Source organism: Cygnus olor, chromosome 16 (assembly GCF_009769625.2).
Source record: "Cygnus olor isolate bCygOlo1 chromosome 16, bCygOlo1.pri.v2, whole genome shotgun sequence".
Taxonomy (NCBI): domain Eukaryota; kingdom Metazoa; phylum Chordata; class Aves; order Anseriformes; family Anatidae; genus Cygnus; species Cygnus olor.
The window spans coordinates 5,509,835-5,523,312 of NC_049184.1; the positions used below are offsets into that span (position 1 = coordinate 5,509,835).

Here is a 13,478-nt window from a genome sequence, read left to right on the forward strand (position 1 = left end):
GCATGAAGAGACCTGCAATAGCTTAGATTCTTCTTACGCATTTAAATACTCACAACACAGCAGATGTGGAGAGGAGCAAGCCAGCTGTACCAGTGTGGTCTTTGTTAGCTCCCCAGCTCTTTCCCAACCCATTAAAACAGGGATTTTATTCTGCTCCACAGTCTGTCAGTGCCAAATACAAATCTGGTTCCCACATCTTCATCAGCTCCATACAGGCAAATTTTAACTCATAAAGTAGAAATCATGGAGCAACAACTGTGTGCAGCCAAATACTCCATGCAGTCCCAAGGCAAAGCTACCACCTTACTCTGTTACAAAATCCATTCCTAAGCTGCTTACTTATAATCAGCAGGAGCACATAACCTTAGTTGTTCTTTTTTTGCCTCTGAACATGTGACTACACTTCAAACACAGCAGTCTAGCAAGCAGCAATATGCATACAACGCATACAGTGGACTATATTTGGTTTTGAACATACACTGGGAAAAGTTTTTTTTCCTTTTATTATTGGTGTTTTAAATCTAAAAACTGCTCTTCGACACAGAAGACTTTTCATGTGCCAGTGAAGTTCCTCCATGAGTAAATTGAAGTCCACACCTCCAGATATTTCAGTCAAATATTAGTCACCAAAACCAATGCCTTTAGGTTTTCATGAAGACATCCAAAATACACCTATAAAGCATATGTACTCACCAGGACACCAGGAAACCTCCCATGACAGCTCTGAACAGTGATTTACTTCTTCATTAACATAATCTTTCTGATCCAAATACAATTAAGTCAAATTTTGTATTTAACATACTAATACACAGTACCAGCTCAAGGCCATACTGTATTTTTTAAAGAGACATTAGTTTTTTTTTTAAAAAAGACAATAAAGGTATTTGACCCAGGAAAGCACACATGTAAAAACAGAATCATTGTTCTTTAGTTATTTCAGCATGCCCAACAGCATGTCACTGAAAGAAGGCATCTAACACTTGTCCAAAAAGTTTTACTTCCAAATAGAAGGCTATTTGCTAAAGGAAAAACAAACAAACAAAAAAAGAATACAACAATAATGTTACAAGAGGCACTGATCCTGGCTTTATTCACTTAAAGATACATCCAACATTTGTTATAGCTCACTTGAAATTCAAAATGCTTTTAAGAAACCAACTATAAAACTTTGATTTTTGCCTTGCAGTGCTGTCAAGTTTTCAAATAGCAAGTGACTTCCCAGCAAAACTGTGCTGTGTATTAACATACATACAAAGATTAAAACTTGGTAGAAACCTTTCAGTTTCTGATATTTGATGAATCATGTTCAAAATGACCACCATTTTCTCTGGGGAGGAAGCTACTCTGCTTACCAGCAGGGATGGGTGCCAGCAGTCCTGAGCTATTGCACCTTGTCCTAACCCTGCACTGTTTTAAGGAGTGGTTAAGTAAGAATTGACTTCTATTCCCCTCCATTACAGTACTCACAAGGGATTTCACTCCCCATTTGCATCTTCACACTTGGCAGCTGGAAGAAATTTTTTTCAGCACTAAAAAACTAGTTAGGACAGCACTATGCACATCCCCTAGAGATTACAGATACTGACTGCTAGCAGAGATAAGTACATATTTTATAATCAAAAGACATCAATGTGTTAATTTGGAATAAAAACTACTTGGCAGTATCTTCTGTTAAATTCAAGATATATATAACTGTTGCAGCCATCATACAATGATGTCTCCTACAATCTTTTTTGCTGCATTTAGATTTTTTTAAAGTGATAAAGAGTGCAGGACTTAAGAAATATAAACATTTTTCTATTAGAAACTGCAAAGTTTAGTACTATGACACTATGAAAGCTTACAATACAGCAATTGTTATCAATTCTGTGTTAAGATTCAGCATCAATATGGTGTCTGAACTAGCTCAAAGCTCTATTCTGCCTTATAAAGCAGTATCAACCTGTCTTGATGTCACTTTCTGTGCAAAACGTGTTCCCATACTAATGCAGCTATAAAAGCACAAGCAGTTCTTATGTTGGTGTATCATCCTTGTTTTGTGAATGGCTTCTCTGTTTAATAATAGCCTACCTAGAAATCAGCCATCATATAAAGGCAAAATAACCTTAAACTTCTATCTGTGTATTAGGCATAGTTCAGTGACATGATCTGAAAGGACAACACACCAACCATTCCCATGAACTGTTTAAATAGGAAACTGAAGGAAAAATCCAAATCGAAGACACTCACTGTTACAGTATCTTTAATTTATCTTGTGTTTTACAGAAGTCTGAATGGATTAAAAAGCACCTCCTTTCCCATCACGTTCCTTATAGTTGGTAAAATATATTCAATGAGCAAATGTATGTGAACAGCTTGAGGATCTGCATCTTGCAAGGATTTCACAGACCAATCAATCAAAAGCCAAATTTCTTGTAGTTTTTACAATCTTGTTTTAATACAATGGTAAATCCATTCCGATTGTAAACCTGTCCAGTCATATCTCCCCAGAACACTTTGCAAAATCCAGTGTTGATTAGCAAACTAGTTAGCTTTGGCACGGAGCTGTGCTCTCTTGCCTGTGACAGCCTGGAAACCAGTTTTGATGCTGGCGACGGAACAGCGAGAGTGGCAGGTCTCACACTGCAAGAAATATAATCTGGTGTCCTTCTGTAGGATTGTGTCTGGTGACCGACATGTATGACAGGTGACATATTCCTCTGCAGGAAAGGAATTAAGTTGCAGTTAAAAATAATGCATTACCATCAGAAAAAAAAAATCACTTCTTCAGCCTTTAGTTTAACAGTTGTCTTGAAAGGATGTTCAAATTCATCCACTGACTTAGAAGTGGCTTACTATGAAAGTCACAGAGGTTCAAATAGACTAAAAATGCTTCCTTGTTCTTAAGTTAACAAAGAGTAGGTTTTGTACATCTGGTACATTGTGCCCTGACACCAGTGTTTTAAAAAGTAATAACCAGCTAAGGCTTCCCACTGGCTTTCCATGACTTCCTCTGCTGAAAAAGCATTCCCAAATGTCAGCAACTCTTACACAGACAACACTGTCCGAAACAGCATTTTGTTGCATATAAACTGCAAGCACACACACTGTATTTGTTAACATGTACAACAGACTTTAAGAGTAATTACCATTATTTTCCATAATCCTCATCAAAACTAAGAAGCTAAAGTCAGATGAAAAACTATTTTCAACCATTCTTACTGTCTTTCTTGGTACATCTCTGCACCAGGACAGAGTACGTCCTAGGTGCTCACTATATGATATAACCACCTTCACTTGCATTATTCCATCACAAAGCAGAAAAGTCATAGTTTGTTAGCACAGAACCTCTACAGCATGCATACTTGCAGAGGGGCATGTTGGGCCTCTGGTCGTTAGAAAAATGTGTAGCGGAAAATGGAGTTATACTTACTGATATATCTTCTCAAGACATTTTCTATCTGTTTTTGCTGGAATCTTCCTTTGATTACAAGTTGGTTGTTACCATCTATTGAGCCACTAATTTGAAAGAAAAATAAATTTGAAGTAATTGATTTGCAGAAGACATCAAATGAAAAAAAAGTATATGAAGTCAGCAACTTGAAGCAAGTTAACTGAGGCATTCTTCAAGGTAAGAGCTAGCCAGAATTACTTTGTGGGGAAAAAAAGAAATATGTAAAATTCTGACAGCACTTGAAAACCTATACACAGTTTTGCCCAAACAGAACTGATTGCAATAAAAGCAGACTCCAGCAGAGATCAGCCTCGTAGTTAAGCTGCCCTACCAGGACAAATGTACAGAATTGAGAATAAGCATCTGTTTGTCTCAAAGAAATGACCGAGACAACTCTTTTAAGGTAGAATACTACTACAATCCTCTTCTAGCCATTCTGATTTAATAAATTGAATATTTTTTCAGACTGCAGTTTCTAAGTTTTTGTTTAAGTTATCTGAAGTTGAAGAGATCTCAATGTCCAGAGCAACAGGCATTTGTTATAACCACACTGCAATTAGATGGCTTGATTCTGTACATCTACATATAACAGTATTTTAATCTTCAAGACAGAAACAACCAGAGTACACTGTCACAGAATAAGATCTTCTATCAAAAGCATTTAAAAGCAACAGAGCAGCTTTTATGCTAAGACAACTGGATTTAACTGTGGCATTAGACAGAGTCACTAGCTACAGGCCCTCAAAACTTCCCCTAGGCAGGTAGGCATTCTCTCTTCCTCAGCAATCCTACGGCTTAAGTTGAACATGAGCCAAATAGTCATCCTCACCAATTGAGACAAACAGCACTGCTATCAGATCAGTTTTTGAGAAAGGTCCCAGACAAGGGATTCAAAGTGCTATCCAAACTGTTCCCTAGGACTTATAGCTTGCCTCTGTACCTCTTCTGCGAAATGGTGTCTCTTCAATCACCCAGGACAGCATCTGGGTGCAGGGAAGAAGAGCCTGATGTTCAAGCACATAAAGTACAGACCTAAAACTAGGAATCTTATTTTTGATCAATGGCAACTACATTGCCAATGCTTCCTACTAATATGCACACGCACGGCCCAATAGCCTTACCTTGTACCCAATTCTGCCAACAAAAACGCCAGGAGATGTTTTGGCTGACGATGTAATCTAAAAATAAAGTATGGATATCTTTAACCTCCCTCCTTCAGAGAAATTTGATATCTATACAGGAATGGTGGGTTAAAATGATCTTAAAGTACAAAGTTTAAAAGGGCAGTGCCATAGGGTCTGTACCAAAGAGCATATGCAATGAACTAAGGACACTATAATAAAGCTGCACAGTCCGCAAAACAGGAATTGCGATTTCAGTAATTATTCTCTAAATTAAGTTGAGAGTTTTATATTTCAGATTTTCCATTCTTAACCCTCCACACACTCCCAGTGCCCTTCCATTGGAGCATTATAAGCTATTATTAAAATTTTAGTTTATTATATTACCCAGGTCTTCTATACAATCGTGCCAGAAAACAGTCCTCGCTTATGAAACAAATCAGATAGACATTCCTAGAAGCGCCCACAAAGAATAGAACTGACTTCACAAGAAATATTCGGACAGAGAAAGCATAAGGGGAAAAAAAACCTGAAATCCATACTATTTACCAAGAGAACAGTATTTGTAGTTCGTCTCAAGATTAGAATTCACCCCTGCCATCCCAACCCAAGTCTTGCAAATAAACACCACTGAAGACCCAACTACACGCACTTGCTAGAAGTGAGAAAACTCAAAACAGCTTTAGGTTTGGTTTCAGTCCATGAGGCCCATGAAACAAGCCTACCATTTTGATACGTACAAAGTTAGAAACTGTCTCAATAAATCACCTTCATAAATACCTTAACACATAAACAGAGGAAAAGAACAGTATGATTGGAAAAGCTTTCACTTTGGTTTGTCACAGGTTTTTTTTTTTTTTTTTTGCCAAAAAGCATTCATTCAACAGCCAACGGCACAGAAAATTCCGCTATTCCTGGGAAATATTAAGAGTAAAACTTACAATTTGCAGATATCTGTAAAGTTGACAAAAGATGTTTTCTTGGTCCCTACTCTTACAACCTGCGGAGGCTTCATGACAAATTTCCGTTTTTCTCCAGCTACCATATCTGGATTTTTTTCCCGCATGATGTTAAATACCCTATTGAGTAACTGCAAAAATAAGAGGGGGGGGTTCACATCATTTGAGACACGTAAGATATTCATGCTGAAGTACACTGTTAATGCTATCTCAGATGTTTAGAAGCAATGAATATTAGATAGTCTTTGTCCATTAACACTTCCCCATAAGCTTTTCAATACACACTTCAAAAAAAGTTCTAATAAATGCAGAAAATAAAAGCTGTTTTCACAGAGGTTTACTTTACAACGTCCAAGTACCTCAGTGTGCTTGCAGAGGTACTTTAATATTGCTCTATATGAGAATTAACTATGACAAAAGATGTGCTTTCTGTTATTTTTCTGATCACATGCTTCTGAATGTAAGTTCTTTAATTTTAAGTCAGAAGCGGGATACACAAACACAAGGCTCTGCACTGCCAGAGCACATTAACATGTAAAATACTTCGAAAGCCTTTTAACATTACCTCATCATATGTATAGTCCCTTTCTGAGCCTGCCCACGCAGGTCCTGACTGAAGACTAAAAGAAATTCCATCATCTTTTTTGCTATCTTCATCTTCAAAAGCTGTAAAGAAAGTTGTTTAGGATTCATTAAGAAAAACAAATATTTCTTTAACCTTGCGTGTACAACGTTTATAAAAAGTGCATCGAAAAAAGATTTTACTAAGACAGGGACAGAAGTGTTCCCTGTTTGTCTGCCTAGAAGAGACACCAGCACTTACGGTGAATTCATACAGTGCTTCTACAGAAGACTTTTTTTGATAATCATGACTGGTGAAAGTAACAAAATGAATTTTGAAACCAAAAGATACTTCAACAGAAATTATTCACCAATAACATGGACTATAGGTAACTTTCAATGTCTCCTGGGCTACGTTATACTTTTACCTTCATCCTTCTCCATTATTTCATCTTCATCTGGAAACTTCACATACTTTTTCTTCTTCTTCTTGTTGCCCAGCATGATATCAAGGTCATCTTCAGGTTCTACTACCTCTGGCACATCTCCCTCAATTTTTAAGTCCTGCAAACAAACAAAAAAACCTTATAATTTACAGTATTAAACAAATCTCTATACCACAACGTTCGAAATTACACCAGTTGCACACTATACTAGATGAACGCTAGTATTATCCACTGTGATCCTGAAATATAGTAAGTAAGAACAGAAACTGAAATATGTTGAAGAAAGCGCTGCAGTACAACACATGAAAAAGAGATAGACTTTTAAATGTCAAGTTGCGATACGATGAGGTACATGCACCTAACACGTAACAGTGCAGTTCTGTGTTAAAACTTAGTCTACATTACTTCCTTTGTAATACTTGGTTTCCTATTAGGCAATCAACACAATCTTCTAGCTAACTTCTGGCTGGTCAAGAACAAGGTCACACTATACTTAGCTAAAGGAATCAGCCACATTTGGGCACAAGGGAACAAAACACCTTACATGCCAGACACTAACATAAGGTGAAGCTGTGATACCTGCAGCCAGTCCAACTTGTTGTCACAATTCCTTCATGGATGCAGGTATGTTTCTGCACTTACAGAAAAGACAGCAACCATTTGGCCTGTCTGGGGCAGATCAGAGGAGCATTTTCTTCCTCAAAAGGCAGAATCTAAGAATAGCTTTACATGTAGCATAACATTTCTCTGCCCTCTTGCTCTCTGGGCTTCCCAGTTACGCTGATATGCGATACAGAATTATGACTTGGAATAAAACTTGAGAAGAGTAAAAATATCTTGTACATCTACTGAAATACAGAGCAGTGGCCAATCATTTCTAAAGAAAACACAAGAGTAAGAACAGATTTCTTAGCAGATATATACCCTTTATTTGAAGGGTTGACTGTAGAGGACTGTTTTGTGCATGGCTTCTGACATCATTTTCTTCTCTCACCCCAGAAGACAAGTTAACCTTGATGCTAACCTACCCTTATTATTGACTGCAGAATTACTTGCTTATTGTGCATATCAGTTAATTTTTTCCTCATTTCCAGGCAAAAAGCCCTTATGTACAAACATACTCAGCAGAACCTACTATACATGAAGGACACTGTGAAACAAGTTTCACTATTAACTGCACCAGGATATAATGGCAGACTCAAAACAGTTCCTGCAACATCGATCTCCAGAAATTAAAAGCAGGAAAGTTACTTGGCAATAGACAAAATGGCCTAGTTATGTAAACAGACCTTTACACCTTCTTCTGCTTCATCTATATCAAATATCTTCTTTGGCTTCTTCTTCTTTTTCTTTTGATTGAAGAAGTTTAAATCATCCAAGTCATCTGTTGCATCTAAAAACAAAGGATAAACAAAAGTAGTACAGATATTAGTAACTGTAGTAAGAGTTCAGACGTTAGGGTTTCCAATGCACATCCAGTGTCTTCAAAACATTACAGCAAGACATAAGCAATGATCTGCAGCCCCTACAGATATCCTTCAGGTTTTCAACAGATCATTCTCCTCTACCCGATACCTCAGCACTATTTTACAGTTTCTGTATCTTGTATCTGCATTTTTTATTTTTACGTGCTTAATCTTTCTTTGTGCTGTGCAAGAGAAACTAGATGCTCCTGTAATTATAGTAGAAATGCTCGAAAAAAAGTGAATAAAAAACTGCAGGAGTTAAGTATAGTTTCTTTGGTCTACAGCAGGAGCCAATTTTAACAAAAAAAGGATTTAAGTTAACAGCATTCCCTTAATCAGGTCATCCTGAAATGGCATTGGCCTCAATCTAAAAAGCAAAATCATATATATATACATATATATATATATATATATACACACACACACAAGCATATTTCCAAAAAGACTCTGAGTAACAGCCTAGCTGCATTCATACTTGTCCAAAAAAATAGAAACCCTTTTAACCATATTTCTACAATTCACACTATAGCTTAATTGTTGAAGTGAAATAATGCCAGAATTGTGCAATTATTGCAACAACTGCATGTGGAAGCTTTTAAACTTCATGATAACTATTTTTGGGCTCCTCTTTTCATTGTCTCACACAAGAAATTCTGTCCGAGTCAGGAAAGCAGAATTTGCATAGGCCACCAGTCACTTGCTCTATGTTTGTGAACGGGGCTTTAGGCAGTAGGAGCAAAAGATGCTTTTCAAATAGGCAGAGTGTTACTCACAAGATCTTAAACTAGGACCCCAGCACCATACATTATGACGCCACACTCCTGAAACGCTTCTATCAAAATACAGGACTACCCTTCAGAGTTTATCTATGTGGATTCATTTTACCTTTCTTCCTGCTGTCTTCTTCATCCACTTCAACATCTTTGTCTTCTGTTGGCTCTGGTTCAACTTCTTTTGTTTCTGACTGCTGAGTCTCTTCTGTTTGTGTATCTCCTCCCTCCTCATCCAACATAAATGGCTTCTTCTTTTTCTTCTTCTTCTTGCTCATAGTGGGATCAAAAATCATCTGTAAAAGTCAAGAGTTCACCAGCAGCGTAATTATCACCTGCCATTTAACATTTATAACACCTTTAAGTTTCCCTCCGCATTCCTTCTCTTAACCAAACAGAAGGAATGTTAACCAGGCTTTCATCTCAGCCTGGGATTTTTCTTGATCTGTGACAAAGCAATACAAGTGAACTGACTCCAAAACGGCGAGCCTCACTATTATCACCACTGGTTTTGTTCCAAGGCACAACTAACAAGGCCAGTTACAAGAAAAGAAGAAGTTACAGTGCTGCTCGACAGTTTCAAACTTCTGCCACTTTTCCCACAACGGCTATGCTGTCTCAACAAAAATGCTTAGGACTAGGGAGAAACTTAGAAGGGTCTGGTGATACAGCCAGGCTGGCGTCAGCTCCCAGCACTATGAAGCAGCAAAGGTCTCATCTCAAAGTTGTTCAGTTCTTTATCTAACAAAGCAGCTTAACTCACCCAGACCAACCACGAAGAAAGTACTAACCCCAGGAATGACTTTTAACCCAATATTTACCTAAATACTGGAGACAATCAACACAAGTTCTACAAGTCTTCCAACATAGGATTGCCTCCTGCTACTTTTATTTAAGATGCAAGTTTGGCATCTTATCTATCCATCAGTTTTGTTACATGTCTGGCCATTTTTTCTGCACTATAGTGTATACTTAATGCTTCAAACAATTTTAGATACTTAAGAGAAACTGGAGAGTCTTATTCTCTAATAGCTGAAAAGTGTTCTTTCAGGTAGTTAAAATTCAGCATCATAAAAACCTCTTACTCAGGATAATAGAACCATTTCAAAGGAGCAACTCTTCAACTTCTTGTTTAGTTACACCCTCAAAGTTTCTCTGTCCATAAAACAATCTTTTCCTCACACTTCTCATTCTCCTGCATGTGATAATCTTGTGATATTCTGATTTTCTGGAGCTTACGTGTTTCATAAAGGCTCTGAACTGAGGCTGAGAGGCAGCGCAAAGCACTTAACAATGCTGTGACTCAAACACCCAGAAGTGTCTACATGTATGTGACAATGAAGCTTGAGGCTTTCAGAATGAAGTGCGCCTTCAGCTGTGCACACTGTGCTAGAACGGCTCTCAAAAAAGTTCTGTTGGCTGGCTTCCCTCTAAATGCACATGTATGAATCACTGGCAAGGCACAGCAAGGAATGTTCACAACTGGTTACGCTGTTTGCTGGCTTCCTCTTGTAACCTCTGGATTCTGCTGAAACAGAAGGAAAAATGCCTGCATAGGCAAAGGCCTACAGCTTTGGGAACACCCAGATGAACACCCGTTTCAGGATCACGACCCATTTCGACGATGAAGCTTTCTTTGCAAGGCTCCTCAGACTTCTATACCTTATTCCATGAAGAAACAAACATAAGACATGTTTTAGATCGAGTGTAATAATTGCTAAGGAACCACTCCACGTACCCCATATCACCCCTCTATAAGGAAAAGAACAGCTTTCAACCCAAACTGCCATAAAGCGTATCTTGTGTCTACAAGAGACGGAATAGGTCTTCAGTAGTACACTAAGCTAAGTTTAACAAGCAAGGGCAACTTCTGGACTCTGCAGGTAGTTTTACGGCTGAAAAACCAAAGCAACTGGCATTCTGCAGAGCCTGGCTCTGACAGCCTCTCTAAAGAGATGCCACCTCCATACAGGCAGGGCAAGGCATGCTTCTGCAAACCTTGACCTCGTCGTAACAGGCTAACTGCTCTAAGGAAACTGAATAGAGAAGTCAGACAAGCTGAGGTGGTCTTCACCTGAGCCATTTAGCTCACCTAGAGCTTCAGTAAAAACTAAAGAGCATTCTTAGGTCATGCACAGTTTAAAAAGAATGAAAGTCACGATATAAACTGACCAACCACATAACCAGGCTATTCTGTGTTTTGCCAGAAACACCACCAGAGCCCATGCCTTTTACTATACAGAAATGAATATAAACTTCCATCCTGTTTCTGCTCACAACACCAGATTCCCATGGGGTTTTCCTCTTCTGTAAGCCACAGTTCTTTCTCACATCCAACTCCACGTATCCACTCCTTATTTCAAAAGGCCTATACAGTCAAAATCCCAACTTACAAAATTCAAGCAAGTGAAAGACAATGGAAGAAAAAAAAGGAAGTTGGACTGTGAAGCTCTAATCCTAAAAAATAAGCCCATGTCACCCTATACAGGGTGTGTACCCTATTGCAGTGGCAACTGCTGGCGGTTCTACTGGAGGTTCTATTAATCCCACTTCATTAGTCTGAATAAACAAAGGCATGTCTACAAAGCACAGAGCAACACTGCACTGATAAAGCTAGTTCAGGTATCCTTATGCTACACTGTGCTGCCCTCTGTGATAGAACAAAATTATTTACCAATCAGCACCTAAATCCCTCCTGCTGCTCAAAACGCAGCATCCTCCAGTATTATTTCCTTGGAGCTTCATAAAGCCACTGGGCCAGGAAAAGAAAAAAAACACATAACTTTCAGTTATCATTAAGTAGAATTTTGTATCTTATTAAAAACCCTACTACATATAAATAGAGGTTAATGGACTGCTCATCATTTTCAGGTTTGCCTTTCTCCTCCCCTGGAGACAGGGCTCATGTTGCCTCTGCTGTACCATGCTGCACTCAGACAGGAGACGTAGCTACCAGAAAGCTTCATTTTGTTTAAAGCTCTGGAAGTTTTAAGCCACAGCCCAGAGCAATTGCCCGTATTTTGAAGAACTCTGTGCATGTGAATCAAACCAAGATTTGTAACATCTATACTAGGTTTTAAGGTGCAGATTTCTTAACTGAGATTCGTGTGTCTTCACCTTCAACTTTACAGGATCATGAACCGTAAAAAGAGCCATCACTTAGAAAGCTCTGCATCAGCTCCTAACAGCCAGCAGCTGTGGAAGGCACGTGCACTCACTCTCACACACGTTATCCAGAAGACCTAACAGTAACAGTTCAACCATCAGACCTGTTACTACCTTCATTCTGTCAGTCTGCTAGACAAAGCAAACCAGAGATGTAACTTTACTACACTAAACATTCCTGATCTCAGGTGAGCATCAGAGCAAACGCATTATGCAATATAAATAAATTAAGTGACACTAACTAAATCTAAACCAGTAAACTGCAGACTAGTTGTTCTATGCTCTTATGGGCACCTGAGATAGAAAGCAGCTGATGCAAGGGTCCTTATTTCCTAACCTAGACATTAGAAGTGCAGTTGCAGGCACGCAATTAGGCATAAGAATGCAGCACATTCATTCCAAGCAGCTGAGTGAACCAGCCTCAGCTACCATTAAAGTAATAAGTACGCTAGTTGTTGTTTATTATGTCAAAAAAGGTATGACTCGCCTGTCACCAAGGTTAGTGTGACTGTGCTCTGCTCATATGGAGGAGAACCACAGAGGCATTTTAAGCAACACCAGTGAAAAGATAAAGACCCAAAGCAGCCATGTCATGGATCCTGCCAGCGCAGTTCCCAGCAGTCACCCCTCAGGGTGCCCATAGCTCTCCGTGCCCGAGGTTCTCTGTTTCCCCAGGAGATCACCTGAAACGAGGTTACTAAAGCTACAACACACAAACCCTACAACGTTTGAAAAACCCCTCAGACACTGGCATATCCGTTTCCCTAGGCGTGTACATAAGGAACCACCATAGCTGGATAGCTTTCGCTTATCACTCGTCGAGAAGCAGCTTCCGCGGCCAGAAGACGAGATACTCAAGCCCCAACAGCAGACGAACCGCCAGGCCACGCGCTGAACACCGCTCGAGGAGCACGGCACGGCGGGGGCAGGCGGGGGGGGGGCAGCCTGCCTTCCTCCCGGCCCTCGCTCTGCCGCCGGGCGAGGAGCGAGGAGCTCCGGGCGAGGCCGGGCCCCCCTCAGGACCGGAGCCGCCGCCCCCCTCCACGGGCCTGGGCGCGGCGGGGAGAGGCCCGGCAGGGCCCCGAGCCAGGCAGGCGGCGGCCCCCGGCCCGGCCCCGCCGCGAGAGGCGGCCGCGGGGCCCCCCCCGGCTCCGGGGCAGCGGTCGCCAGGGCCCGCGGTGAGGGGGGCGAGGCGCCGGCCCTGCCCCGGGGCGGAGGCCTCAGGCCCGGTCTCCCACATGGCGGCCGCGGCGTAGGCCCCGGGCCCGGCTCCCCCACCTCCGACGGCGGCGACCGCCGGGCCTCACCTCGTCGCCCGACATGGCTGCGGCCGGGAGCGGAGCGGGACGAGGAGAAGGAGGAGAGGAGAGGACGGGAGCGGGGAGCGGCGGGGCTCAGGGACGCGGCCAGCCCTCGCCTGCGACCGCCGCGCTCGCCTCTTGCATCAGCGCTCCCCTCCCCCGCAGCGCCGCGCCTGCGCGCCCCGCCGCGGCGCCGGGCGGGAGCCGCCGGGCTGCTGCTGCGCATGCGCGGCCGGACCGCCCGCCCCCCCCCCCC

At 41.1% G+C, this 13,478-nt stretch overlaps 1 protein-coding gene across 1 annotated transcript; it reads right to left on the minus strand.

The window, feature by feature from the left end:
* Positions 1-2,225: 2,225 nt before the first annotated feature.
* EIF2S2 (eukaryotic translation initiation factor 2 subunit beta) lies at positions 2,226-13,434 on the minus strand. The gene is made up of 9 exons (XM_040575372.1): positions 13,229-13,434; positions 8,872-9,052; positions 7,810-7,913; positions 6,503-6,638; positions 6,079-6,179; positions 5,496-5,644; positions 4,555-4,611; positions 3,413-3,498; positions 2,226-2,699 (listed from the first exon to the last, which is right to left on the minus strand). The coding sequence occupies exons 1-9, from the start codon at positions 13,241-13,243 to the stop codon at positions 2,524-2,526; spliced, it is 1,005 nt and encodes a 334-aa protein (XP_040431306.1). The 5' UTR covers positions 13,244-13,434; the 3' UTR covers positions 2,226-2,523.
* Positions 13,435-13,478: the final 44 nt, after the last annotated feature.